The following is a 27,579-nucleotide window of genomic DNA, read 5'->3' on the forward strand; positions in this document are numbered from 1 at the left end:
CTCGAGCACTCCCATAAGCATACTAGCGCTCCTAGAGTGTGGAGGGAGTTGGAGAGGGCGCGTCATCAGCTGAAACGGCTGGATTGGGACAGAGCAGAGTATGCATTAGTTTGACTTAAACATAAATATTATATAGGGAGTAACCGCTGTGGGAAACTCCTTGCCCACCAGCTGAGGGTGCAGCGCGCGGCCACGGCTATAAAGGTGGTGCGCTCCCCTTCTCAGGGTGAGGTACGAATGGACGGACAAATGGCTGAGGTGTTTGCTGATTTTTATAGAGAGCTGTATGCTGCGGATACAGGGAACGAAGCAGACCCTGCCGCCTTTTTCGCAGAATGTTGTATTGTCCCGCTCCGTGAGCGAGATGCGTCCGCCCTGGATCAGCCCATTAGGATGTAGGAGGTGATTTCACGTCTGAAGGTTGGGAAGTCGCCTGGCGCGGACGGCTTCACCGCGCTTTTCTATAAAACTCTGCCCGGAGCTGGCTCTGCTTCTGGTGCAGCTTTTCAGCTCCTTCCTGGTGTCCGGAACCCTCACGCCCAGCATGTTGAAGGCCACCATTACGGTCATTCCCAAACCGGGGAAGGACCCGGAAGAATGTGGCTCATACCGGCCCATTTCACTTCTATATATAGACGCCAAGTTGTTTACCGGCATCCTGGTGCAGCGCCTTAATCCCTTCATGCCTGGACTCATAGACCCGGATCAGGCGGGCTTTATACCCCACCGACAGTGCGGGGACAATACGAAACAGCTCTTACATTTAATTGATAAAACTAGCAGATCTCATACAGAGGCGCTCCTCCTCTCCATTGACGCGGAGAAAGCGTTTGATAGGGTTCACTGGCCTTGTCTTTTCCAGGTACTAGAGCGCTTTGGGTTGGGTCCAGTGTTTAGGGCCTGGATTCAGTGCATTTATCGTGCACCTAAGGCTGCTGTCCGAGTAAATGGGACTCTGTCATTGCCGTTTCCGATAGGTCGGGGGACACAACAGGGGTGTCCGCTCTCCCCTCTGTTGTTTGCGCTTTAGATGATACCTCTCGCTCAGCGCCTTCGCGATAGTCCTCACATCTTTGGTATCAAATTTGGGGGAGACCATCACCTCATTAGTTTGTATGTGGATGATGTGATTCTCACCTTGACTGAGCCCATGGTCTCGTTGCCGGCCCTCGTGGAAGCCCTTAGCTCATTTAGCAGGGTCTCTGGGTTTAAAGTGAACATGCAGAAGTCACAAGTGTTAAGTTTGTCAACCCTCCCGGAACATGAGGAGAGTCTAAGGGCTCGCTATCCCTTTATTTGGTCAGCGTCGCATGTACCTTACCTGGGTATTGAATTGGCAACTCCGGTTGCAAGGACATCTAGCCTGTACTATTCTTCCCTATCTCGGGAGATTTTACGGGACCTAGGGAAATGGGGGAAACAGAAGCTCTCTTGGTTCTGCAGAGTCTCTGTGGTGAAGATGACAGTATTGCCGCGCATACTTTGTGTTTCAAGCACTTCCTCTGACTCCGCCGCCACACACGATAGCGACACTCCAGTCAGCGATCCTGAAATTTATATGGGATGGGAAACCGGCGCGGATTCCGCAGAGCGCCTTGAATCGTCCCAAAGGGGAGGGAGGACTGGTGGTCCCTTGCCTGCTGAGGTATTTCCAAGCCGCTCATCTGCGCTTTCTGCTGGAGTGGAGCCGTCCGCTCACTGAAAAGCACTGATGCTTTATGGACCAGGTGGTGGCTGGGTCTCACATTTGGAAGGAGCTTCGGGGCTTTATTCTTCTCCGATCGAGGGGCACGACGCTTCGGGTGTGGGATGTGGTGGCCAAGAGGCACGGCCGGACGACATTCCCATCTCCTATGTCGCTGATCTGTGCGAATCCCGACTTTGCACCAGGTCTGCAGGTGGAGAATTTTCGCCGTTGGTATGAAGGGGCCTGCAAAAGGGTAGGGAGTTTATTTGATGCGGACGGAGTAATCTCTTTTGACCAGATGAGAAAGACGTATGGGCTGACGGAGGCAGATAGGCTGATGTATTATCAGGTTCGGCATTGGGCCCTTCTGCCGGCGAATAGGCCCTTGATAGACAGACCGCTTACACCGTTTGAGAAATGGCTTCTGGTAAAGAAAGATGACAAGCGGGTGATATCGGAATTGTATACACTTCTGCAGGCGGTGGAGCGGCCGCCTAAATCCAAGGGGCAGAGGAGATGGGAGGTGGAGCTGGGGAGGGAGCAGACAGAGGAAGAATGGGACAGTATACATTATAGAGCGCATCACACTGCGTACAATACGTCAGGGACAGAGACAGCATATAAGTTGGCCTCCTATTGGTACTATACCCCAGCAAGGGTGAATGCATGGGACCCCTCTAAATCGTGTCTTTGCTGGAGGGGGTGCGGCAACACGGGTACACTTGTACACCTACTCTGGCACTGCCCCAAGTTACAGAGATATTGGAAGGGTATCCTGGATGACATCGATAAAGTATTCCAGACAGAGATTCCTAGATTGCCGTCATATGTTATATTGGGTTTACCCAACCCTCTCACTTTCCCTCTTCGCTCGCAGAGAGGGCGGCAGATGGCCCTGGCCCTTAATGCTGCACTCCAGGCGATCCTAGCCCTTTGGGGCTCAGACAGGCTGCCGACTTATACCTCTTGGCGGCATAAGCTGTGGTTCATCCTGGCAATGGAGAAATTAACACTGGCGTCCGAGCAGCGGGTGGGAGACATTTGTACTCTATGGAGGCTGTTCCTTCAGATTTTGTCCACGGAATTTAACGAGCGGACTTGCCCGGCCTATTTAAAGGTCCTGGGGCTGATTCGAGACATTTGATGACGTAGTTTGGCCAGTGGAGAGTGAAGAGGGCCGGGGGCAGAGGTTTTGAAGGGGGGGCTGGGATGGGTGGGGTGAGTGTTGGGGGGTGGGGGGGTAGGTGGTGGGGGGGTGGTACTGAGGGTGCTGGCGCAGGGAAGCACAGTTATGCATTTGTGTTTTGTCTGTTCGTTGTTTTTAGCTCTGCCTTGAACCGGACTGTCATATCATCTATGCCACGGCTATAGTCCCTAGGGGAGGGCTGGTGGGTGGAGGAAGTACATCTTCCTATGTCAACTACGACTCTCTGATGGGCCGCCCTCAGACATGCATGGCAAGGGACACTGTGATATGTTGGTAGCCAAATGAGTTGGATGAAGGTACAGAGCTTTGTATTTGGTTTATGTATTGTAAATACCAATAAACAGATTTGATCCATAAATTGCAGTATTTTTTAATTATGGATGGATTTAGGATCGAAAAGATCCCTACTAACTTTTTGCTACATTAAAAAATATTTTCTTTGAGATCCATTCTTCACAAGGTAAATGGAAGATAGCAACAGTGATTCAGAGTATGAGGCTGTAGAGCATTCGATGAGCTGACAGCCATTGTGCACGGCAGAGTGGCGTAAGGAGAGGAAGTGTTTAGGAGAGCTTAAGAAAGTTCATTGTGGAAGGATGGCCAAAGGAGAGGTGTTTGCGTGAGGAAATGGAGATTTTTCATACACTAAAGTAAGAATTGACAAAGACTGAGATTTTGTGGTTAAGGTGCCCGTATGCGTAAGACAGTTATTGATTTTATCTACCTAATGGAGGCATTTGTAATGTCTTGTACCTAGAGAAGAATCAGGAAAAAATCCTGACAGCCATTAGTAAAGTAGGAACAAGAGAGAAGTATTCATATGTGTCATCAGAATGCTGAAAAAATGTCCAGTGCCTCATCCTGGATCCTGCCTTAGTTGCCATAGATTGCCCATCAATTCCATGAGTATATCATGGGTGTATTTGCAAGGTTTCCAGGTGGGGGTCGAGGTGTGTCTGTGTGTCCATCCGTCCTGCTTTAGTGCCACGACCGATTGTGGGTTTCTGTGCGCTCTGTAATCAATGATTGTTTGTGTTCGTAGCATGTGTGGCTCTAGATTCACATGTTTAGCATACTACTCCTGATATCCAGTATTGAGATCAGATATTTGGAAGTTGTTTTTCTTTGAAGAAGTCTCTCAAGTCATGGCTGTGCTGTGACTCCTCCTTTTGGTGTACATTGCACATGGGCATCGACTTCATGTTAGACTTTTTTCCAGCATCAGGTTTGGATGTGTACCAAGTGGGCTCCTCGATTTGCTATGTTCTCTCGTGTTCGTTGTCTTTCCTTTAATAAAGGCCTCAGAGCCTACCAAGTCTCCAGTCGATGGCCTCAATCCCCAGAGGCCAGCACCACCACCTCCATCAGCATGTGCTCACAAACCAGCGTTAACGCTGAAGCCTCCATCGGCTTAGAAACACATTATAGTGCCCTCTCTTCATTAGGTGCTGAGACACTCATCCACTCTAAGGCCTTGGTCAGTTCCCAAGCCTTTAACCACAGCAAAGCCTTCCTTGGCACCGAAACTTGCATAGGCACTGAAGCCAACATTATCTCGAAAACCACAGCGAGCTCCAAGACAAAAGAAGGACTGAAATCTGGAGCAATGCACATGGAGGAGGACATCAAGGCTCCAATCTTAGAGAAGATACAGCAAAAGTTGGACACTAGGCTACAGCTCCTTTTTGCAGATTCACGGGCAGGAGTCGTGCCAAGCTTCCTCCACCAGTTCCAACACCATCATCAGACTCTATCTCTCGCAAAAGAAATCTTTTGTTGAGAAACAGACCACTTTTATGCCTTTTTCCCTGAAATCCACACCCAAGAGAGAGATGCAACTACCAGTCCTGTTCCTTTTCCACACAGTCCTTCTCCTACACCCTCACCTCCACCACCAGGGCCATGCAGCCCTTCATCACTGCCTCGCCAGAGTTACCAGAGGGGGTCCCCTTTTAGGTTCCGCACAAGGGAATCAGTTTGATCCTTATGATCAGCCATTAGGGAAAAATCCCACTGATGACCCATGGGGTGATTATGCACGTGACCCTGACTTAGACCACTATCCTGTCAGGGCTTCACCCCCTGATGATATCACAGTGTACCATGAGGTCATAGAGTGGATTTCACTTCTTAATATGCAGCTCTTCCTTGGCTTCCTAGGTTAAATACAACCACAGGCAAAGCATACCCCAATGAGCAAAGGATATTAGCTTTCCAGCACCCCTACTGCCTCTCTTTCAGCTTAATCATCAGGTCACACTTCATGCTCTCAGGCGCCTTTTGGGAATTATGCCATCCTGCCTTGCAATTGCTCTCCTTGAAAGGCTACACATGAATCCCCCTTCAAGTGTGGCCGGAAGTCCAATGGTATCAGGCTCAGGGTCAATGGGAAGATCTAGTGTTGGCTTACGCCAAATCACACTGCTGTCTGCAAAGGTGGTCAGCCATCAACTCAGTGCAAGGCAGGCCTTTCGCATTCCTGGTCCTGCATCGACTGTTATCACGCACACCTCTCTCATGCGTTGGGGCGCATATCTCAACCAGTACATAATCCATAGACAGTGGCTGTCTCAGCACCAGGATCGCTGCATCAGTTATATAAAACTGCTGGCCATTCACCTTCCCCTGAACGCTTTTTTGCTGCTCATTCACTGCAAGGTAGTCCTAATCAGAACAGACACCATGGTATCCATGTACATTAAAAAACTGTGCGGTATTCACTCCCTTGTCTCTCTCGCCTAGCTCAGGGTATCTGGTATGGGCTCTCCTCTACAACATTCACCTTATGGCAGGGCATCTCCTAGGGGGTGGTCAGCAACTTTACAGACCTGCTCAGCAGGAGGCATTAAAGGTTCATGAGGGGGAATGCGTTATGGATGAACTGTTCAAGGATATTTGCTTACGTTTTTCCACCTCTCCCACTGCTTCCCTTTGTGGTTTGGAAGTTCAGGCAAACTTCTCTGTCATCCTAGTGACACCAACCTGGACCGGAAAGCCTTGGCTTTCCACTCTCGGGGAGTTATCAGTCAGCTCCACGAGAGGCTTCCCCTCAGGCAAAACATTCTCACACAGAGACAAGGTCAGGTCAGGCATCTGAATCCCAGGCAGCTCAACCTTGGGATTTGGCATCTGAGGTCCTAAATTTCGGGTACCTCCACCTTCCGCAACAGTGTATGTCTATCTTGAAGGAGGTCCAACAACACACAACACATAACACATGCAGCAGAGTGGAAGCAGTTTATACATTACTGTTGACCGCACCAACAGACCAGGAGGTGACATCACCATCATACACAAGAGTGTCACCTGCACCATCACCAGTGATGAAACCACATCATTCATGGAAAACATGAACTTCAAGCTCCACACGGAAAGAACACCACCATCAAAAGCACCCTTGCATACAGACCTCCTGGACCGTGAACCAACCTCAGCGACGTCATCACAGAACTTGTCACCCCTCTCTCCATCGAATCCGAATGATACATCTTCCTAGGAGACCCCAACTTCCACCTAGACCACCTCACAGACACCAGCTCTTTCGACCTCCTGGAGAGACTAAACATCGGACTCAAACAGCTAGCTACAGACCCCACGCATAAAGCTGGACACACACTGGACCCCAACTTTACATCCAGCAACAGAATCGGGTACAGCCACACATCGGAACTCACCTGGTTGGACCACTTCATCGTACACTTCTCCATTGAGGCACCCACCTGCACCGCCCCCTACCGTAACAGCACTACTTCCCACAGCTGGGCCAAGGTCACCCAGCAATAGTGGACCGACTCCCTCAGCACTACACAACCCAAAGTCACCACCAACCTCGAGTCAGCAGTACAAAATTTCAACAACTGGGTTACCAGCCGCGGATTAAGTCACCCCACCCAAGCCAGTCAAAACCCACAAAACCCCCCTAAACGACCAAATGAGTACAACCCGGAACTCAGCTCAGCAAAGCACAAGTACAAACAACTCAAAAGAAAATGGCTCACCATCATGAGCCATGCTAACCAAGCCACCTTCAAATCAGCCATCAACAGTTACCACCACTAGATCAAAGCAGGAAAAAAAGTGGTCCTGTCCCACCAAATATAGATCAACACCAACCAAGCCAACGAGCTTTTCCCCATAGTCAAATTCACCAACCTATCAGCCACCGAAAACGCCATCCTGTCCTCCGAGGAACTCTGCAATGCCCTCACCGACCACTTTCACAACAAGATGCAGACCATCTACAGAAAACATTGACCCCGCCCAACCCACCGACTTCCACAACATCTCACCTACCCTTATCGCCCACCACCCTCTCACTGCTTGGAATCAACTCAGTACAGCCAACACACCAACACTTATAAACTCCAGCCACTCAGGAACACCCACCGACACATGTCCCCACCTAATTTTTTACATTGGAAGAGATGAGATCAGCCACCAACTCCCACCATCCTCAACACCTAAATAGATACTGCCACGTATCCTGAAGCTTGGAAAACACAGAGGTCAGACCCCTCCACAAGAAAGCGTAATCCAACCCAAACCAACTCCAGAACTACCACCCAAGCTCTCTAATCCCGTTCCCTGCCAAGGTCCTAAAAAAAGCCATCAACTTCCAACTCAGCCAACATCTTTTAAGAAACAACTTACAAGACCCATCCCAATCAGTTTTCAGACCCAACCACATCATCGAGACAGCCCTGATCGCCGCAACAGATGATAGCTGCACCCTACTCAACAGAGGAGAATCGGCAGCCCTAATCTTGCTCGATCTTTAGACATTGTATCTCACCACACACTCATCGTCAGACTTTGCCACGTCTGAATCACAGACAAAGCGCTAGGATGGATTGCGTTCTTTCTTACGGGCCGCACACAGAGTCCGCCTCCCTCCTCACAAGCCAAACGCACCATCTGCTGCGTCCCACAAGGATCTTCCCTCAGCCAAACACCATTCAGCGTCTACATGACACCCATCGCAGACATCGTCAGATCACACATCAACATTATCTCATACGCAGACGACACTCAACTTTTCCTCTCGCTATCAGTCAACCACAACGAAAACAAACTTTCACAACTGTATGAAGAACGCCTCTGCCTGGATGAGTGACAGCTGCTCTACCTGGTTGAGTGACAACTGCCTAAACCTCAACACAGACATAACCGAAATACTTATCTCTGGCAGACACACAGCCATCTGGAACAGCTCGTGGTGGCCCTCTGAACTTGGACAAACCCCCAGACCAAAAGATCACGCCTGCAACCTAGGAATCATCCTGGACAGGAATGTCTTCATAAAATGCCAAATAAACGCTGTCTCTTCAGTATGCTTCCACACGCTTTGCATGCTTCGCAAGATCTTCAAATGGCTCCTCATCAACGCAAGGAAGATGGTGACTCAGGCCCTCATCACAAGCCGACTTGACTAAAGCAACCCACTCTACGTGGACATCCCCACTGAACTCATACAAAGACTTCAGGCAATCCAGCATGCAGTGGCCAGTCTAATGCTAAACCTGCCTAAAAGAACCCACATGGCTCCCGATCCAAAAACAATGTCAATTCAAACTCCTAACCCATGCATACAAAGCCCTGCACAACTTAGGCCCCGCCTACCTCAGCCTGACCCTCTACCAACCCACCATGAACGTCTGCTCCACACGCCACCCCGCACAGATTTTCTGCATATGTCGATGCCGCACCAGACGACGCTCATTCTCCTTTCTCGCCGGCAGAACCTTGAATAGCCTCTCCCTTCACCTTCGCAACACTCCCTCCCTGTCCCACTTCAGAAAGGGACTCAAGACTTGGCTCTTCGCCTCGACCAAAACCGGCAGCAAGCGCCTGGATACCCTCTCGCATGACAAGCAGCGCTCTACAAATACGTACTGATTGACTGATTGTTTTCAAACATATTGGATCCTTTAAAAACCTATGATCAGCAGCTTGTTGCCTACATTTTGCACCCACAAAAAGTGTGCCTTGCCTACACCTCCATTTGCCTGCCCTTGACAGCAGCTGTAGCTTAAGTGCAGAACATGCAAAATATTATGGGGTAGCTCTGAATTCCTGGGAACTTGGACAGTTACATAAAACAAAGAAGACAGTGGTCCCCTCGGAGGAGTTATAAGTCTATATTTCCAAGGCAACATATAAACACAGAAACTACAATCTCTTTGAAGACAGATTCTCTTTTAAAAATGCAAATGGATTTCATTACTGTTGACCTTTATCACTGTTATGACAGGCATTGCATGTCAACAAAAGGTACTCCAATATGAATGGCACAGTGAAAAGTGAATAGTGATGACTCCAATTGAAAGTACATTGTAGATATACACATAGTTGTTAACAGTCTGTTGGTATACATGTCAACGTTTCAACCCTCTTAACACATTTTGGGTAGGGTCACCATCAGGACCAAAAGAAGCAGCTTCTTCAAATTCTTGTCACATTCATACTTCACTTTTCACTGCCCCATTCTTATTGGAGCACCTTTTGTTGGAATGGAATGCCTTCAGACTTATACTTCCTCCGAAGGAACCACTGTCTTATTTGTTTTATGTAACTGTCCAAGTTCCCAGGAATTCAGAGCTGCCCCATAATATTTAAAAGATAAAAGACATACACATCTTTGTTCCGAATACCAGTGTCAAGGCCTTTGTGGGGGGAGTCAGAGGGGTCATAAACCCCAGAGTACCTCCTGCTCCTGTGTGGAACCGCGACATTGTCCTCACCAGACACATGGACCCACCATTTGAACCTATTCATTCATTCCCTCTGAAGTTCCTTTCCTGGAATGTAACCTTCCTTGTTGCTATCACCTCTCTTGGGCTCAGCAGCAACCTGCGAGTGCCTACTACACAGGAAATGTCGTGAAAGTCCTCAGGAATAGGTTTGTTCTTAAAAGTAACCCTAAGTTCCTACTTAAGGTGGTATCACCCTTCCACCTTTACCAAACCACAGAGCTCCCGCTCTTCTTCCCACAGCCAGATTCCGTTGCAGAAAAAACACTGCATACGTTAGATGTTAAGAGGTCAATCTTGTACATTGATAGAATCAAATTAACTCTTTGTTTCCTTTGCAAAACCTTACAAAGGTCGGCCTATGTCCAAGGCTGGCATAACCCGGTGGATTGTCAAGTGCTTTTAAATGTGCTGCCTTAAGACAAAGAAGGTCCTGCATGCCCTTTCTAGCTCTCTACTCGCAAGAAGGGGGCTGCTGTCACCATCTGTGACATTATTGCATCCAGACCCATCAGAGATCACCTCATAGCAAACTATCAAGACCAAACAAACAGTGTAAACAAATAGTAGAATTAATGAGGGCAGGATCTAGGACATAACATACATTTTTGTTTACATTTTCCACACTGAACAGTTACTGTCTTGTGGCCCGAGCTCTAGATTAATAACAATCACCAGATCTAAATTACAAAACCATTTAATTCATGACTTAGATGGGCAGCCAGAACCTTTAGTGATTAAGGGCCATATGTACAAACACTTTTTCCCATAGACACAGAATGGGGAAAAACCTTTGCTACATCTGGCCCTAACTGTGGGAAAAGACCGATTGGGGACAGGAAACCTGGGAACTGGTACAAAGAATAATACCTTTCTCTCTGTATGGTTCACAAGGCAACTAGGAACTCAATAAGCGTGTAAATAGCTACGGTTTAGACATAAGAACCTGTGAACACCACAACCCAGCTCTTGAGCAGGATGATTACCCACTGACTAGACCAGCTAGTAGGAGCACCACATAATAGCCACTTGCCATCTGCGTTCCCAGTGGTTAATTTGTAAGATATTAAGAACTAGGGCCCAGACACTTCATAGGAATCCACTGCAGCTGGCACTACCAACAGCTCCTTCTACTACTGCTGAATGCCAATGCCAGCATTGCCTATGTGGTAGATTTATCATTTTTAAATAAATGCGGCACTGATGAATTCTGCTGAAAAACAGACACACAGCGCCATCATGTGGTGTAATCCCATAAATATGTACCGATGTTTGGAAATAAGTGCGGGTGCTGAACACCGGCAAACGGCGGTACAAATTAAGGACTTTGAGTTTGCAGAATATAACATCCTTCGCCTGGAAAAGGTGATCAGATTCTAGCTTGGCCAGATAAGCTCCACCTGACATGAGATACATAGAGAGTTGCAAGAGCACAGAGAGACCACCTGCTAAACTCTCTATAGTCACCTGGGTCAGGATGGAACGTTGAAAGACCCACATTTTTAATGGGATTACCCCATCACCCCCATTATATTAAACCCTTCTCCAACCTCGAGCACTGACCGATTTGAATAGGAATCCCACCACTGATTAAACACACAGGACGAATTACAACCACAGACATAAATTAATTTAAATTAACAAGAGGTCAAGCTGTCAGCAAAGACTGCTAAGTGCAAATAGTTACAAAGTCGTGTTTGTGTGCTCCCAGGACACAGTTGGGATGCTATGTAGATTATCAGAATCTGGTGCTGTGTTAAGGCAACTGTAAGCAGCTTCCTTAGAACGCTGCATGCAAACAGCACAACTGGGTCCTAGAGTACAAAACATGCCCTTAAACAGGACTCTGTCCCATGTGGCAAAATGTAATTTTTCCTTGTGCTCCACCAGTCTTTGTGCTGGAACTGAGAATCTTTACTGCACAACTGAGGTATGTGGGAGTCCCTGTAGATGAGCCCACTGTGGGCACAGCACCTTCATACAGCATTATGGCACAATGTTGAGTGAAAATGATTACTTAGCATGTCACTCCTCTCTCCTCAGGTCATTCACGTCCATTCGCAGGGAGCTGATTCCATATCTTGTTCGGAAGCAGTTCTCCTCAGCGGCTTCATCAAGGGCCAACCAAGAGAACAAGGAGGAGGGAGCGAGAAAGAAGGAGCAGAAGCCTCTGGGTGAGTGCGCATGTCTCAACTCCTCTACGCCTGTGAGAGGTATCTTGTGCAGTGACATCCCTGGGTGAGGTACTATGTGCAGAGACAGCTCTTTGAGAGGTACCTTATGCAGAGACAGCCCTAGGTGAATTATATTGTACAGAGAAAGCCCTGTGTGAGGTACCGTGTGCAGAGACAGCCCTGGGTGAGATGCATTGTGCAGAGACAGCCCTGTGTGAGGTACCTTGTGCAGTGACAGCCCTGGGTGAGATGTATTGTGCAGAGACAGCCCTGTGTGAGGTACCATGTGCAGTGACATCCCTGGGTGAGGTACCATGTGCAGTGACATCCCTGGGTGAGGTACCATGTGCAGTGACAGCCCTGTGTGAGGTACCATGTGCAGAGACAGCCCTGTGTGAGGTACCATGTGCAGTGACATCCCTGGGTGAGATGTATTGTGCAGAGACAGCACAGGGTGAGATGTATTGTGCAGAGACAGCCCTGTGTGTGAGGTACCTTGTGCAGTGACAGTCCTGGGTGAGATGTATTGTGCAGAGACAGCCCTGTGTGAGGTACCATGTGCAGTGACATCCCTGGGTGAGGTACCATGTGCAGTGACATCCCTGGGTGAGGTACCATGTGCAGTGACATCCCTGGGTGAGGTACCATGTGCAGTGACATCCCTGGGTGAGGTACCATGTGCAGTGACAGCCCTGGGTGAGGTACCTTGTGCAGAGAGAGCTCTTTGGGAGGTACCTTGTGCAGTGACAGCCCTGGGTGAGATGCATTGTGCAGAGACAGCCCTGGGTGAGATGTATTGTGCAGAGACAGCACAGGGTGAGGTACCATGTGCAGTGGCATCCCTGGGTGAGGTACGTTGTGCAGAGATAGCCCTGGGTGAGTTACATTGTACAGATACAGCCCTGTGAGAGGTACTTTGTGCAGTGACAGCTGTTCTGTGTCCTACATTCTTATAATAGAGGGATCAGTAGTATAGTGTGTTAAACATGAGCGGTTGTACCAGTAAAGTCACTCATTTGAAGATGCTATCCTATGTGATGACAAAGGAAATGAGGCTTGGTGAAAACATATTTGCCTAGGATCACACAATTTGGTCAGTTTGGAAAGAGAGCATTGACCACATTTTCTGGTTTCACATTATGCAATCCATCCACTAGCTGGCTATCTCTTTCTCTCCTTTTTAACATCTAAGGTATATGCTTTATTTTTAATTCCTGGTGCATGAGGGTAGAGTGTGGTTGGCAGGCAGAAGTCACATGAAAGCTTGGCTCGTTTTGGGCCCAAGAATGCAAACAGACCTCAAGCTGAGCAAGAGCCAGGCCACTGGCTGGAGCCTTCTGTGGCTCGCCCACCTCTAGACAGCCCTGGGTGAGCTACCCTGTAGGGAGAGAGCTCTTTGATTGGTACCTTTTATAGGGACAGCCCTGTTTGAGGTATTTTGTACAGAGACAGCCATGAGTAAGTTGTCTTCTGCTATGACAGCCCTGTGTGAGGTATACAGAGGTACAGTCCTGGGAGTATCAAGCGCGGGGACAGCCCTATGGGAGGTATGTTTGATAGGGACAGCTGTGACTGAGATATCCCTCTTACACAGAGAGCCCTGTGTGAGATATCTTCTAGAGGGACAGCCCTCTGTGAGGTGTCTTGTACCTCGCAACCCTGGGTGAAATATCATGCACATAGACAGTCCTGTGCAAGCATGTTGTAGAGGAACATCCCTCCTGGGGGTACCTTGTACAGGGACAGCCCTGGGCAAGGGGTCAGCTAAAGGAACAGATCAGGATGCAGTATCCTCTGCACACACAGCAGTGTGTGTGATTCGTGTACAGGAATTCTTGTATTGCCAAGAACATTGGCCATACCAAGATTTATTTGACCCCTTGGTAATGAAAGTATAACCGCCTACTTATATTATACTGTGGAAAAAAAGAAATAGGTGTCTCATGAACTCTCCCACAGCTTACCTGGACAAGCATTGGCTTTAATGTGCTGCACCCTGTGCTCATACAGGAACTCAGCTTCCTGGCACTGACATGGGCACCCTCTGACACCTCTGGTGTGCTGGACGAACCAGAAGCATGAAAGAGTGTCTGCCTGCCTGGCTGTGTCAGAACAAAGTAACAACCAAGTGTGGATGATGGATTTGTGATGTTACATTGGGAGTAAGCTGAGAGTTGAGCTACTTAGGGCAAGGGCCCTACCCACTATGCAGAATGTCTTAAACAAGATCTGTCTGCTCACTTATCCCCCCGTGGGGCAGGTCCGACTGGGATTTAACAGATTTAACAGAAGCACTTCAAGGTAAATCAAATAAGAGGTGGAGTTGTAAAATCACTTGGTGTAGTGTAGATCAGAGAGCTCACAATGTAACACATCGTCTTGTTGCATTGATCAGAGAATGCACAATGTAATACCAATCCTGCTGTCTTTGTTAAGAGACTCCACAATGTAACACACCTTCCTTTGGTGGTTAGCAAGAAGTTCACAATACAAAATATCTTCCTATTGCATTTGTCAGATAGTTTACAAAGTATAACCTATTGCAATTTTCAGAGAGCTCCTAAATTAAAACCCCAACCTTTTGTGTTTGAGGAATGTGGTTCGGGAGCTTCCAGGGCAGTCGTGAGTTACTGGGCTTTAGCTCTGTCAATAGAGCTCTTTCATCTCAGTAGTCCTGGGGTTTCCTGAACCCTGACTCCCAAAATGGGACCAAGTACCCTTTTAGCACTTGACTCTCTAGGCAATGAGACAGAGCAATCTAAATCTTACTCGGGGAGGTGCAGTGGTTTAGAAACATAGAACTCAGCTATGTACAAATCTAACAAGAAATAAATGCCCAGCCAATAATTTCTCTAAAACTGAGACATACTTTAATGAACATACTAATGAATACTGTGTACAAAATTAGAAACATTTGCAAGATTTCTGATGGAATTACACATTGAAACTGCCCTTGCAGAATTGCCAGGGTGCAAATTGCACACCCTAAAGAAATATTGCACGTGGCAACTACCCTTGTAGTTCTAGTTTCCTCCCATTATTTGCAAAGTACAATGTGACAATATGTGCAGCCGGACGCCTCTAACCCAAGCACGAGCAGTGCCAAAAAAATAGGTATTTTGCAAAACATAAAGCGTTTCACAATCAACAACGTTAGGCCCACAGCTTTAGTAAATCATTCACAAAATCAAATGAGTGGCCTACTGCTTTTGTAACCAGATTTCATAATTAATAAAGCAAACCAGGTGGCTTTAAAATCACCATAAGGATGACCCCATACTATCTACCTAAAGAGACCCATCACACATTGTAAGCAGACTCACGGTATACTTTGACATGGACATTAAGTCTCTCCTTGAAGACACAAAGTATTAACTGCGGCTAAACCTAAACAAGCATTGGTAAAGCCAATAGGTCTAGCCTTTGGGAGAGTTAGTTGTAAATGACAGTGCATTTCATCCATGTGGTATGGTGTGGAGTGGACTTATATGGTGTGGAGTGGAATTATGTGGGTTGTATTAAAATTGTTAGTTGTGGAATTGTCTGACGTGGATTTGTGTAGTGTAATTATGCAGCATGGCGTGCAGTGGAATTATGTGGACAGTACTTGTGGTTTTGAGTGTTGTGGAATTATGTGGAGTGGGATTGTGTGTCATGGAGTGGAATTATGTGGAATTGTGTTTTGTGATGTGGCTTGGTAGGTAGTAATTATGTAGTGTAGTAATTGTGTGGTGTGCTGTTGAATTGTGTGTCATGATGTGGAATTCTGTGGTGTGGATTGGATGTATGTGGTGTGTTGTGCAGTTGTGTGTATCACAGCGCTGTACAGAATAAGTTAACATGCAGAATACATCTTTTTCCCTCTCAAAGCTGTTAGATTACAGACTTGCACTGCGTACAAGAATCTCTACTGTCGTCTCCAATAAGTCTTAACAAGCAGTAACTGTTTAGAACACAATGTCTATCACACACTTGCTGTAATATATATCAAAGTTGTCTTTTTCTATCAAGACTGGAGAACTAAGTTTGCAATTCCTATTATCAGACATAGTTTTTCGAGTTCCAGCTTCTTTTTACCTCCTTTCCTGTCAAGTTTTTCAAATTGCTGAGCATCTCCGTATTCAAGTTTGCACTGTGATGAGTACAGTTTATTGTCTGTATGACACCGAGGAGTGTGCGTGCCAAGAATTAATTTCCAATAGTTACAAAGAAATATCAAGACATATTTTCATGTTCCGAATAGCCATCCGAAAACACGTTCCGGAACTTCCGGTGGGAATCAATTTCATTTTCACCCTCAAAGAAAAAGAAGGATAATTTTGAGAAAGAAAAAAAAACTGACAGTAGCACATTAAGGGCCATATGTACGAAACCTTTTTCCCATAGACACAGAATGGGTCAAATCCTTTGGTACATCTGGCCCTAAGTGATCAAGAAACCCAGCTTTTATTTGACACGAGGTGTGTGTTCAGTGGCCAAACAACAGAATGTAAAGGGCAAGTTTTACTATACATACACGGATGACGTCATTTTAAGATGACAGGCTTGGTTAAAACTTCCGGTTCCTACTGCTATGTTTTTTATGCCCTTCTCCTGTGACTCACCAGCAGCCAGCGAGCCTGCGTTATGCTTGAGAGATTTAGGGAATTGCGTGTTTTAACTTTCTTTAGGTCATTTTGGAAACATGTTTGAAACTCTTTCGAACATGGAGATACGCTAATTTAATAAAATATGTTATGGTGATACTTTTGATTCTGTTTTGTGAAGTTTAGAAGACAGGTATCAGAAACAGTACCAGTAATCAATAGTGGTCATTCTGGCGCACGTGACAATCCACATGCACGTGTGTATACGCTGAGGTGGTGTTAAAGGGTCCTTCCAACCTTGACGCATTTCAGAGAGACAACCACTGCATGTTCTGAAAATATAAGTTGATCGTGTTGGATGTGTGCAGCTTTGTCGGACCCTTAAATAAGCGCATTGTGTATTCTTTCACACCAGAACCCGCCGGGGCCCCCTTGGTTCTCGCGGTGCCATTCGTGCTACAATTCTGCACCTTTGAAAGAGAGAAATGACTCGAGGGAAAGCTGGTTCGCGAGACTGTGCTTCATGTCACCATCACAGAAAATGGGTGACATGATCACTGAGCAAACGCGAACCTGGGGGGCCAGAAAATCCTTCTCAGCCTCACTTTGCCGAGCAGAGCCGCCCCTTACATTGTTTTTAATGAAAAGCAGTGCCCGGTTATAGGTACCGTGGGGTATATAGCAGTGTTCAGCACATTGTAAACACTTCATATGATTATGCCCTATTGTTTCAGAGGCACTTTGGCACAGACAGGTACAGCATTTGCCCAAGATCACACAATGTCGGAGAGACCGCGGCTGCATGCCCGAATTTATAGATGAATGGTTCCCTTAATCTGAAGTTCCTCCTAAGAACGCGTTCTGCTGTGATAGGATGAACCGAAAGAGCGAACGGAGAGAACACAAAGTAATAGGGTGTAAGCTGAAATAAGAGGGGGTGCTTTACTCTCGCATGCTACTAAATGCATCTGTACGTCATGTGTAAATGAATGCAACCGAGGGCTGCTTTCGTGACAAATGGCATAGCACGTCGTCATCGATGCGCTTGCTCGTGTTTGAACGATTCATTTCATTGTAAATGCAGAATGAGACGTCTGTCGCGCATCGTTTCCCGTTCTCTCCAGTCGCACTGCTTCAAAAGCCAATACACTCTGCTTAGTTGCCAGCTGACCGTCATGCCAAGCGTGACACCGTAACCATTCCTGGGTGTCCTCTGTGCAGCGCTTTGCAGGCCTCGTAGTTTCACTTTGTCGTTAAAGGCACGTCTGAAACCTCTTCATTTAAAGAACACTTTGGAGTGCCAGTCGGGATCACACGGCATGAATGCACTTGGCAGGCACGAACTTTCAGTTTCATTTTTAGAGGCCAATATGACATGACGTTTTTAACTGAGCCTCACTGAAGTCCTCCTGTCGGACGGCACAAAGCGTGTACTGAGAAATAAAAACAAAAGAAGTCCGGCAGCGTCTCTTCTTCACAGTGCGGAACAGCCACGCCGGTAATTCTCTGACTTTACGCGCTGTTTGCTATGCTTGTATGTTCAGCAGTGTTGCAGCAACTTTTCAGACATTCAGATAGTCCGTTTTTATGAACCTAAGGGTTAGGTGCGAATGAATGGGGCACACACTGCAGCGTGCAGGCCTGGTGACAGGAGAGACCTGTCATGCGCAGGATGCGCTGGTGACACCAGAGGCCTGTCATGCGCGAGATGCTCTTGTGACACCAGAGGCCTGCCATGCGCGGGATGCGCTGGTGACACCAGAGCCCTGCCATGCGCGGGATGCGCTGGTGACACCAGAGGCCTGCCATGCGCGGGATGCGCTGGTGACACCAGAGGCCTGCCATGCGCGAGATGCTCTTGTGACACCAGAGGCCTGTCAGGCGCGGGATGCTCTTGTGACACCAGAGGCCTGTCAGGCGCGGGATGCGCTGGTGACACCAGAGGCCTGCCATGCGCGGGATGCGCTGGTGACACCAGAGGCCTGTCAGGCGCGAGATGCTCTTGTGACACCAGAGGCCTGCCATGCGCGAGATGCTCTTGTGACACCAGAGGCCTGCCATGCGCGAGATGCTCTTGTGACACCAGAGGCCTGCCATGCGCGAGATGCTCTTGTGACACCAGAGGCCTGCCACACCAGAGGCCTGCCATGCGCGGGATGCGCTGGTGACACCAGAGGCCTGCCATGCGCGGGATGCGCTGGTGACACCAGAGGCCTGCCAGGCGCGGGATGCGCTGGTGACACCAGAGGCCTGTCAGGCGCGGGATGCGCTGGTGACACCAGAGGCCTGCCATGCGCGGGATGCGCTGGTGACACCAGAGGCCTGTCAGGCGCGGGATGCGCTGGTGACACCAGAGGCCTGTCAGGCGCGGGATGCGCTGGTGACACCAGAGGCCTGTCAGGCGCGGGATGCGCTGGTGACACCAGAGGCCTGTCAGGCGCGGGATGCGCTGGTGACACCAGAGGCCTGTCATGCGCGAGATGCTCTTGTGACACCAGAGGCCTGTCATGCGCGAGATGCTCTGGTGACACCAGAGGCCTGCCATGCGCGAGATGCGCTGGTGACACCAGAGACCTGTCATGCGCGAGATGCTCTGGTGACACCAGAGGCCTGCCATGCGCGAGATGCTCTTGTGACACCAGAGGCCTGTCAGGCGCGGGATGCGCTGGTGACACCAGAGGCCTGTCAGGCGCGAGATGCTCTGGTGACACCAGAGGCCTGCCATGCGCGGGATGCGCTGGTGACACCAGAGGCCTGTCAGGCGCGAGATGCTCTTGTGACACCAGAGGCCTGTCAGGCGCGGGATGCGCTGGTGACACCAGAGGCCTGCCATGCGCGAGATGCTCTTGTGACACCAGAGGCCTGTCAGGCGCGGGATGCGCTGGTGACACCAGAGGCCTGCCATGCGCGGGATGCGCTGGTGACACCAGAGGCCTGTCAGGCGCGAGATGCTCTTGTGACACCAGAGGCCTGCCATGCGCGAGATGCTCTTGTGACACCAGAGGCCTGCCATGCGCGAGATGCTCTTGTGACACCAGAGGCCTGCCATGCGCGAGATGCTCTTGTGACACCAGAGGCCTGCCATGCGCGGGATGCGCTGGTGACACCAGAGGCCTGCCATGCGCGGGATGCGCTGGTGACACCAGAGGCCTGCCATGCGCGGGATGCGCTGGTGACACCAGAGGCCTGCCATGCGCGGGATGCGCTGGTGACACCAGAGGCCTGCCATGCGCGGGATGTGCTGGTGACACCAGAGGCCTGTCAGGCGCGGGATGCGCTGGTGACACCAGAGGCCTGTCAGGCGCGGGATGCGCTGGTGACACCAGAGGCCTGTCAGGCGCGGGATGCGCTGGTGACACCAGAGGCCTGTCAGGCGCGAGATGCTCTTGTGACACCAGAGGCCTGCCATGCGCGAGATGCGCTGGTGACACCAGAGGCCTGTCAGGCGCGGGATGCGCTGGTGACACCAGAGGCCTGTCAGGCGCGGGATGCGCTGGTGACACCAGAGGCCTGTCAGGCGCGGGATGCGCTGGTGACACCAGAGGCCTGTCAGGCGCGGGATGCGCTGGTGACACCAGAGGCCTGTCAGGCGCGAGATGCTCTGGTGACACCAGAGGCCTGTCAGGCGCGGGATGCGCTGGTGACACCAGAGGCCTGTCATGCGCGAGATGCTCTTGTGACACCAGAGGCCTGTCATGCGCGAGATGCTCTGGTGACACCAGAGGCCTGCCATGCGCTGGTGACACCAGAGACCTGCCATGCGCGAGATGCTCTTGTGACACCAGAGGCCTGCCATGCGCGAGATGCTCTTGTGACACCAGAGGCCTGTCAGGCGCGGGATGCGCTGGTGACACCAGAGCCCTGCCATGCGCGGGATGCGCTGGTGACACCAGAGCCCTGCCATGCGCGGGATGCGCTGGTGACACCAGAGGCCTGCCATGCGCGGGATGCGCTGGTGACACCAGAGGCCTGTCAGGCGCGGGATGCGCTGGTGACACCAGAGGCCTGCCATGCGCGAGATGCGCTGGTGACACCAGAGGCCTGTCAGGCGCGGGATGCGCTGGTGACACCAGAGGCCTGCCATGCGCGGGATGCGCTGGTGACACCAGAGGCCTGTCAGGCGCGAGATGCTCTTGTGACACCAGAGGCCTGCCATGCGCGAGATGCTCTTGTGACACCAGAGGCCTGTCAGGCGCGGGATGCGCTGGTGACACCAGAGGCCTGCCATGCGCGGGATGCTCTTGTGACACCAGAGGCCTGCCATGTGCGAGATGCTCTTGTGACACCAGAGGCCTGTCAGGCGCGGGATGCGCTGGTGACACCAGAGGCCTGTCAGGCGCGGGATGCGCTGGTGACACCAGAGGCCTGCCATGCGCGGGATGCGCTGGTGACACCAGAGGCCTGTCAGGCGCGGGATGCGCTGGTGACACCAGAGGCCTGTCAGGCGCGGGATGCGCTGGTGACACCAGAGGCCTGTCAGGCGCGGGATGCGCTGGTGACACCAGAGGCCTGCCATGCGCGAGATGCGCTGGTGACACCAGAGGCCTGTCAGGCGCGGGATGCGCTGGTGACACCAGAGGCCTGTCGGGCGCGGGATGCGCTGGTGACACCAGAGGCCTGTCGGGCGCGGGATGCGCTGGTGACACCAGAGGCCTGTCAGGCGCGGGATGCGCTGGTGACACCAGAGGCCTGTCAGGCGCGGGATGCGCTGGTGACACCAGAGGCCTGTCAGGCGCGGGATGCGCTGGTGACACCAGAGGCCTGTCAGGCGCGAGATGCTCTGGTGACACCAGAGGCCTGTCAGGCGCGGGATGCGCTGGTGACACCAGAGGCCTGTCATGCGCGAGATGCTCTTGTGACACCAGAGGCCTGCCATGCGCGAGATGCTCTTGTGACACCAGAGGCCTGCCATGCGCGAGATGCTCTGGTGACACCAGAGGCCTGTCATGCGCGAGATGCTCTGGTGACACCAGAGGCCTGCCATGCGCGAGATGCTCTGGTGACACCAGAGGCCTGCCATGCGCGAGATGCTCTTGTGACACCAGAGCCCTGCCATGCGCGGGATGCGCTGGTGACACCAGAGCCCTGCCATGCGCGGGATGCGCTGGTGACACCAGAGCCCTGCCATGCGCGGGATGCGCTGGTGACACCAGAGGCCTGCCATGCGCGGGATGCGCTGGTGACACCAGAGGCCTGTCAGGCGCGAGATGCGCTGGTGACACCAGAGGCCTGCCATGCGCGAGATGCGCTGGTGACACCAGAGGCCTGTCAGGCGCGGGATGCGCTGGTGACACCAGAGGCCTGCCATGCGCGGGATGCGCTGGTGACACCAGAGGCCTGTCAGGCGCGGGATGCGCTGGTGACACCAGAGGCCTGTCAGGCGCGAGATGCTCTTGTGACACCAGAGGCCTGCCATGCGCGAGATGCTCTTGTGACACCAGAGGCCTGTCAGGCGCGGGATGCGCTGGTGACACCAGAGGCCTGCCATGCGCGGGATGCTCTTGTGACACCAGAGGCCTGCCATGTGCGAGATGCTCTTGTGACACCAGAGGCCTGCCAGGCGCGGGATGCGCTGGTGACACCAGAGACCTGTCATGCGCGGGATGCGCTGGTGACACCAGAGGCCTGTCAGGCGCGGGATGCGCTGGTGACACCAGAGGCCTGTCAGGCGCGGGATGCGCTGGTGACACCAGAGGCCTGTCAGGGCGCGGGATGCGCTGGTGACACCAGAGGCCTGCCATGCGCGAGATGCTCTTGTGACACCAGAGGCCTGCCATGCGCGAGATGCTCTTGTGACACCAGAGGCCTGTCAGGCGCAGGATGCTCTTGTGACAGGAGAGGCCTGTCACGCGCGGGATGCTCTTGTGACAGAAGAGACCTGTGCGGCAGAGCTCCTCTTACCTTCACTGGAGGAGGAAGTAAAGTGTGAAATGTGCTGAGGCCTCCCATTGGATTTGGCTTCCCAGACCGCCTGTACTGCGGCAGCAAAAACATATTCCCTCCCTTACACAGCTCCGGTCTTGACTTATTAACCATTTGTTCATATCTTTCCGTTGTTATTGCACCAGCGGGAAAATAAATGCCATTTTCTCCAAAGCAAATGTTAACACCAGGACAGAGGCAATTTCTGTCAATCTTGCCCTTGAATGTTAGGGGTACAAAATCACTCATGTAACGCCATACACTTCTCTGAAGTTGTCACTTACAGTGTGTCATGGGCTGAACAAAACAAACGTCAGCAGTGCCAGCCACTGATCTCTGCATGGAAGCGAGTCAGTGCTGGGCACGATGGGACATGTAGTCCCTGCAGCACTGGAACTGCAAAAGAAGATTGATAATGCAGGAGGAACTGCATGTCCCAGCCGGCAGTGCGCACAGCACTAAACAGGGCAGCTCGGGTACTTGAAAGCGCCAGCTGGACTGGATGGGGAGGGGTGACAGGCACCCTCGGAAAACCGTCTCTAACATTTCACCTCTGTCTTTCAATGCACAGCAAATCTAATGAAATAACATGAGTTATAGCCCTGTTTACAGAAACTGACCTGGAGCAACTGAAAACATTTAGCTCTGGTGTCAAATGCTCGGAGAGAAAGAGCAAAGTAGTCCCTAAACAGATTGTACAGTGGGACAAGTAGAAGGGTACAAGAACTGGAGGCGTGCTCCCCGTGGGAGTAGACCAAGGAGGAAAAGGTGGGAAAATAGGAAAGATTAACCACTTAGAAGCAAGGATTTTTAAAGGACATACAGATAAACTAATGAGAAGTAGTGGGCGGACTTGAAGCCCACAAATAAGTATATAATAAAGTATATAAAAGAGGTTTTGAATGCTCGACCTAAAAAGGACATGTCATTTAAACCTCTTCCTGCTCCATTTCTCAGAGAGCTCCTAGTGTGCAGCCCCTTCCTGTTGTATTTGCCAGATAATTCCAAACGTAAAGTCCATTTGTATAGAGTTTGCCCGAGAGTAAATATTATTATACCCATGTAATACCCACACCCATTCCTGTTTTGTTTGCCAGGGAGTTCATATGGCAAGCCCCTCACTACTGCATTTGTCTCAGAGTTCACAATGTAAAACCCCTTCCTATTCCACTTGTCACGGAGTCCGTAATATAAACCTGTTCCTGTCTGTCAGACAGTTCACACTGTGAAACTCCACACTCCTGTATTGGTCATGGGGGTACATCATGACAAGTCCCTCCCTCTGGATTTGAAATGGGGTCTGCATTAACAGTTCTATCAGCTCCAATTCCCGAACTAGTTATGAGCAGTGGAACTACTTCTTAAGAGTTCAATCAGATGCTGAAGGCGAACAAGATCAACACGTGGGCAGAAGCAGAATCCCTCTCTTTTAATATGCCGAAATCATTTTTTGTGAAAAGATGCGCTCTTGTTAACAAGCCAGACCTAAAAAGAACAAAGACATTCCATACAAAAGGAGTAACTAGAACCCTTCTCAACAATGGTACACTGAACTTTTATGCAATAAAACACCTGGCTGCAGGCTTTAACACAGTGTAACGACAATCCACCATTAAAGGCCTGTTGGCTTTAATAAATGTTTTTCACAATGTCATAACTTTTCATGGCAAAGTGATCAGACCTATACTTCTGACATAACTTGTCCCAGTGAACTAATCAGGCCTATAGTCACCATAACCAGTTTACGCATACTGCAATGAGCGTAACCTTCCCACGAATCAGCTGTCAGTCATACAGGCATTTCATGTTTTTTAAATTTACATTACATTTGACAAAACGGTATACAACATCCCCTAAGTGGGCTTAACAGTACACATTTTCTAACCAGAGGGGGAGGGGGATGGTGGGAGGTAACTCAATGTCAAACTCCTTGCCTGTTTCAATAATCTGTGAGATTTCCTTAACAAAAAAAACCTTTCTACAGGCTTTAACACAATACAATAATATTCAACCATAAAGCACCTATTGGCTTTAATGTATGCTTTTCACAATAAATACGTCAGACTTACTGCCTTGACAACCGTCAGGCATGCAATCCTATGATTACAAACATGTAGAAAAGTAAACTTGGAAAGACAAGATACAGAGCCTGTTTAAATAGGTTAACAAGGGTTATCAGAGTGCAATTGTACTACCCCTACCAACGTTTTTGAGAAATGTATTAGATACCAAAACGATTAGCTAATACAGCAATGTGTGAGACTTCATGTAATAAAATACCTATCTTCAGACTTCAGCACAGTGAAATAACAATCCACCCTGGAAAGCACATTAGCTTTAGCATCTGATTTTCAGAATAAATAAGTAAGGCTACTGCCTTGTCTTAACATTTCATAATAAACAGACCAGCCCTACAACATCTGACATCACTTTGCCCAATGAGCCAATCCGGTCTTCAGCCTTGATCTTTGCTTGTCAACATGACAAATTCAGACCTATTGTACTGAGCATAAACTTTCCCACAATGAAAAACAGCAACGCAGGCACATATTTTCTAAAGCTTGTAGTGAAAAAGATTAACGCGTGGGCAGAGCCTAATCCCCTGTCTCACTTCTGCTTCTCAAAATTATTTTTCTAGTCATCACATAAGGTCTGGTCAAGTTGGTATGTCAAGCCAGATCTAAAAAGGATCCATGTGGAGCTAGAAACAGTTCTGACAAAGAGGTTTTAGTTCGCAGCCCCTTACCTTTTCCCCAAAAGAGCACACACGTGGCATTTGGTTAAATGTGATCAGAGGCATTTATTAGAAGCTAACCCAGACATAATGTATACATATATAGCAGTAATCGCCACTTGTATCGCAAATTGTGCTAAAAGCACAAAATAGAGATCATTTTCAATATAAATGATGCTGTCGTGATAAGAGTTGGTATTTCTTTCACCTACTAAACGTGCAGCACTAACCTGCCATTGTACGGACCCCACAAACTGTTATCAAGGCAAGCTGCCCTCAGATCACACAGCAACACAAAAGGATGATGGACGGAGTGTTGAAACTTTTCAAACACTCACCCCCCAGTCACAGATCTGGGTTTAATCCATCGTTGTTTTGCTCACCATGCTACCCCTGTTTGGACCCAGCCATATGCAAATCAGTCTTGACGCTGTTCCCCCTGGGAACAGTCCAGCCCAAACTGCCAAGCCAGGGGTTTAAAAAGTTTCAACAAACCGTCCACCATCCTTTTGTGTCGCTAAAGTTGCCGTAAGTGGGAAGGGTATTCCCAGACTTGGGTCCCTTGCTCACTGTGCCACTGGATTCAAGCTAGCCTGGCTGAGGAAGGGTGATACCCTGAAACCGGTCCCAGGATGCTTGTTTCCAGTCCAGGGAGGACCTGGCTTGGCAGTTCAGGCTGGGCTTTTCCTAGGGGGAACAGGGTCAAGACTGATTTGCATATGGCTGGGTCCAAACTGGGGTGGCATAGTGAGCAAAAAGACGATGGATAAACCCAGATCGGTGACTGGGGGTGAGTGTTTGCATTGTTCAGCACTCCGTCCATCATCCTTTTGTGTTGCTCAGATGACACAGGGCACTTGATCCTGCGGCTGACCTTGCCAGCCAGATGACCATGGAGAGGGTTCCTCCCTGGAGTGAGGAAACACCCTATCCGGCTGAGACAAAGGGTGGTGCCCTATAGGTAGCCTGCCTGCACGAGGTGTGGGAAGGCGGTGTCGTCATGCTGACATAGAGGGAGACATGGCATTTCGTGCAACCTTAGGCCATTCTGTGTGAAACACAGTTTAATGCCTAAATAATAAACATTATTCTGCAATTGGTCTCCGTAGACGTGATTTCTCACAGCACTCACTGCTTTGCCTTTCCCAGACATATACAGCTTCATGCAGGAGGACCAGCTGCTGGCGGACGCGCAGGAGAAGTCCTGCTGGAATGACCACGGCGGGGATATGCAGGAGGCCTACCACGGCGGGAAGCTGCGCTGCTACGTCCACGTCATGAAGGAGGGACTCTGCTTCCGGGTCAGCAACCTGGGACTTTACATCGAAGCCAACAGACAGGTGCCAGACTATGTCCTCACCTTCCCCAGGCGCATAGATGGTGACCTCAGAAGATAGCAGAAGAGACTTGAGGAGCGCATATGGTACTGATTAGAGAGGAAGTGATGAGGAGAGGAGAGGTGCACGCAGGAGCAGGAAAGAGAGGGGAGGTTGATGCAGGAGCAGCTGAGAGTAGAGGTACCTGCAGGAACCGACAAGGGGGAAGTACATGCATGAACTGAGGAGAGAAGAGGTACACTCAGGAAAAGAGGGGAAAGTGCATACAGAACCAGAGGAGAGTGGTGGTACATGCAGGAACTGATTGAGTGGAGATGAGCACTCAAGAAAAGAGAGGAAAGTGCATACAGAACTAGAGGAGAGTGGTAGTACATGCAGGAACTGATGAGAGGAGACTTACATGCAGGAGCTGAGGAGTGGGAAGGTGCAGGGAGGCTCACGCAGGAACGATTGAGACTACAGGTACCTGCAGGAACTGAGAAAGGGGAAGTACATGCATGAACTGAGGAAAGAGGAGGCACACTAAGGAAAAGACAGGAAAGTGCATACAGAACCAGAGGAGAGTGGTGGTACATGCAGGAACTGATGAGAGGAAAGGTACATGCAGAATTTGTAGAAAGACATATACGTCCAGGTACTGTTTCATGCAGGAACTGAGGAAAGAAGAAGGGCATGCAGAGATGGGAACATCAGAGGAGGTATATGGAGGGACTGTTGAGAGAAGAGGTATGTGCTAGAACTTGGAACACAGGCTTTATTTACATGCTGGATAGGTGAGGTACATGCAGGACCCGAAGAGAGGAGCTACAGAGGGCAGGTGTATGCAGCACCAGGGGAGAGGACAAGTGCATGCTGGTACAGGAGGGAAGAGAGACACAGGAACTGATGAGAACCTTATGCATATGCAGAAACTGAGGAAAAGGTCGTGAAGGAACTGAGTAGAATAGCTGGACATGCAGGAACTGGGAGAGCAGCATGTGCAGGAACTGATGAGCAGGATTATATAGTAAAGAGGAACGGAAGGGGAGGGGTGTGCATGGTGAGAGTGGCATATGCTGACCTATTAATATACGAGTTCTGGACAAACATATGAGAATTGCCTGCTGGTGGAGATCCCATCCACCTCAGATAATGTAGAACAGTGGTTCCCAACCTGTGGTCCGGGGAACCCTGGTGTTCCGCG

General features: G+C 49.8%; 1 protein-coding gene across 2 annotated transcripts in view; it reads left to right on the forward strand.

Moving 5' to 3' along the window:
• Positions 1 to 27,579, forward strand: part of EIF2B3 (eukaryotic translation initiation factor 2B subunit gamma) — a 295,364-nt gene that overhangs the window by 199,207 nt on the left and 68,578 nt on the right. For both annotated transcript variants that reach the window (XM_069232821.1, XM_069232822.1), the window contains exons 7-8: positions 11,687 to 11,817; positions 26,209 to 26,399. In XM_069232821.1, the coding sequence (XP_069088922.1) occupies positions 11,687 to 11,817; positions 26,209 to 26,399 (322 nt within the window). The remainder of the gene's footprint in view (positions 1 to 11,686; positions 11,818 to 26,208; positions 26,400 to 27,579) is intronic.

The sequence above is a fragment of the Pleurodeles waltl genome, chromosome 4_2 (assembly GCF_031143425.1).
Source record: "Pleurodeles waltl isolate 20211129_DDA chromosome 4_2, aPleWal1.hap1.20221129, whole genome shotgun sequence".
Taxonomy (NCBI): domain Eukaryota; kingdom Metazoa; phylum Chordata; class Amphibia; order Caudata; family Salamandridae; genus Pleurodeles; species Pleurodeles waltl.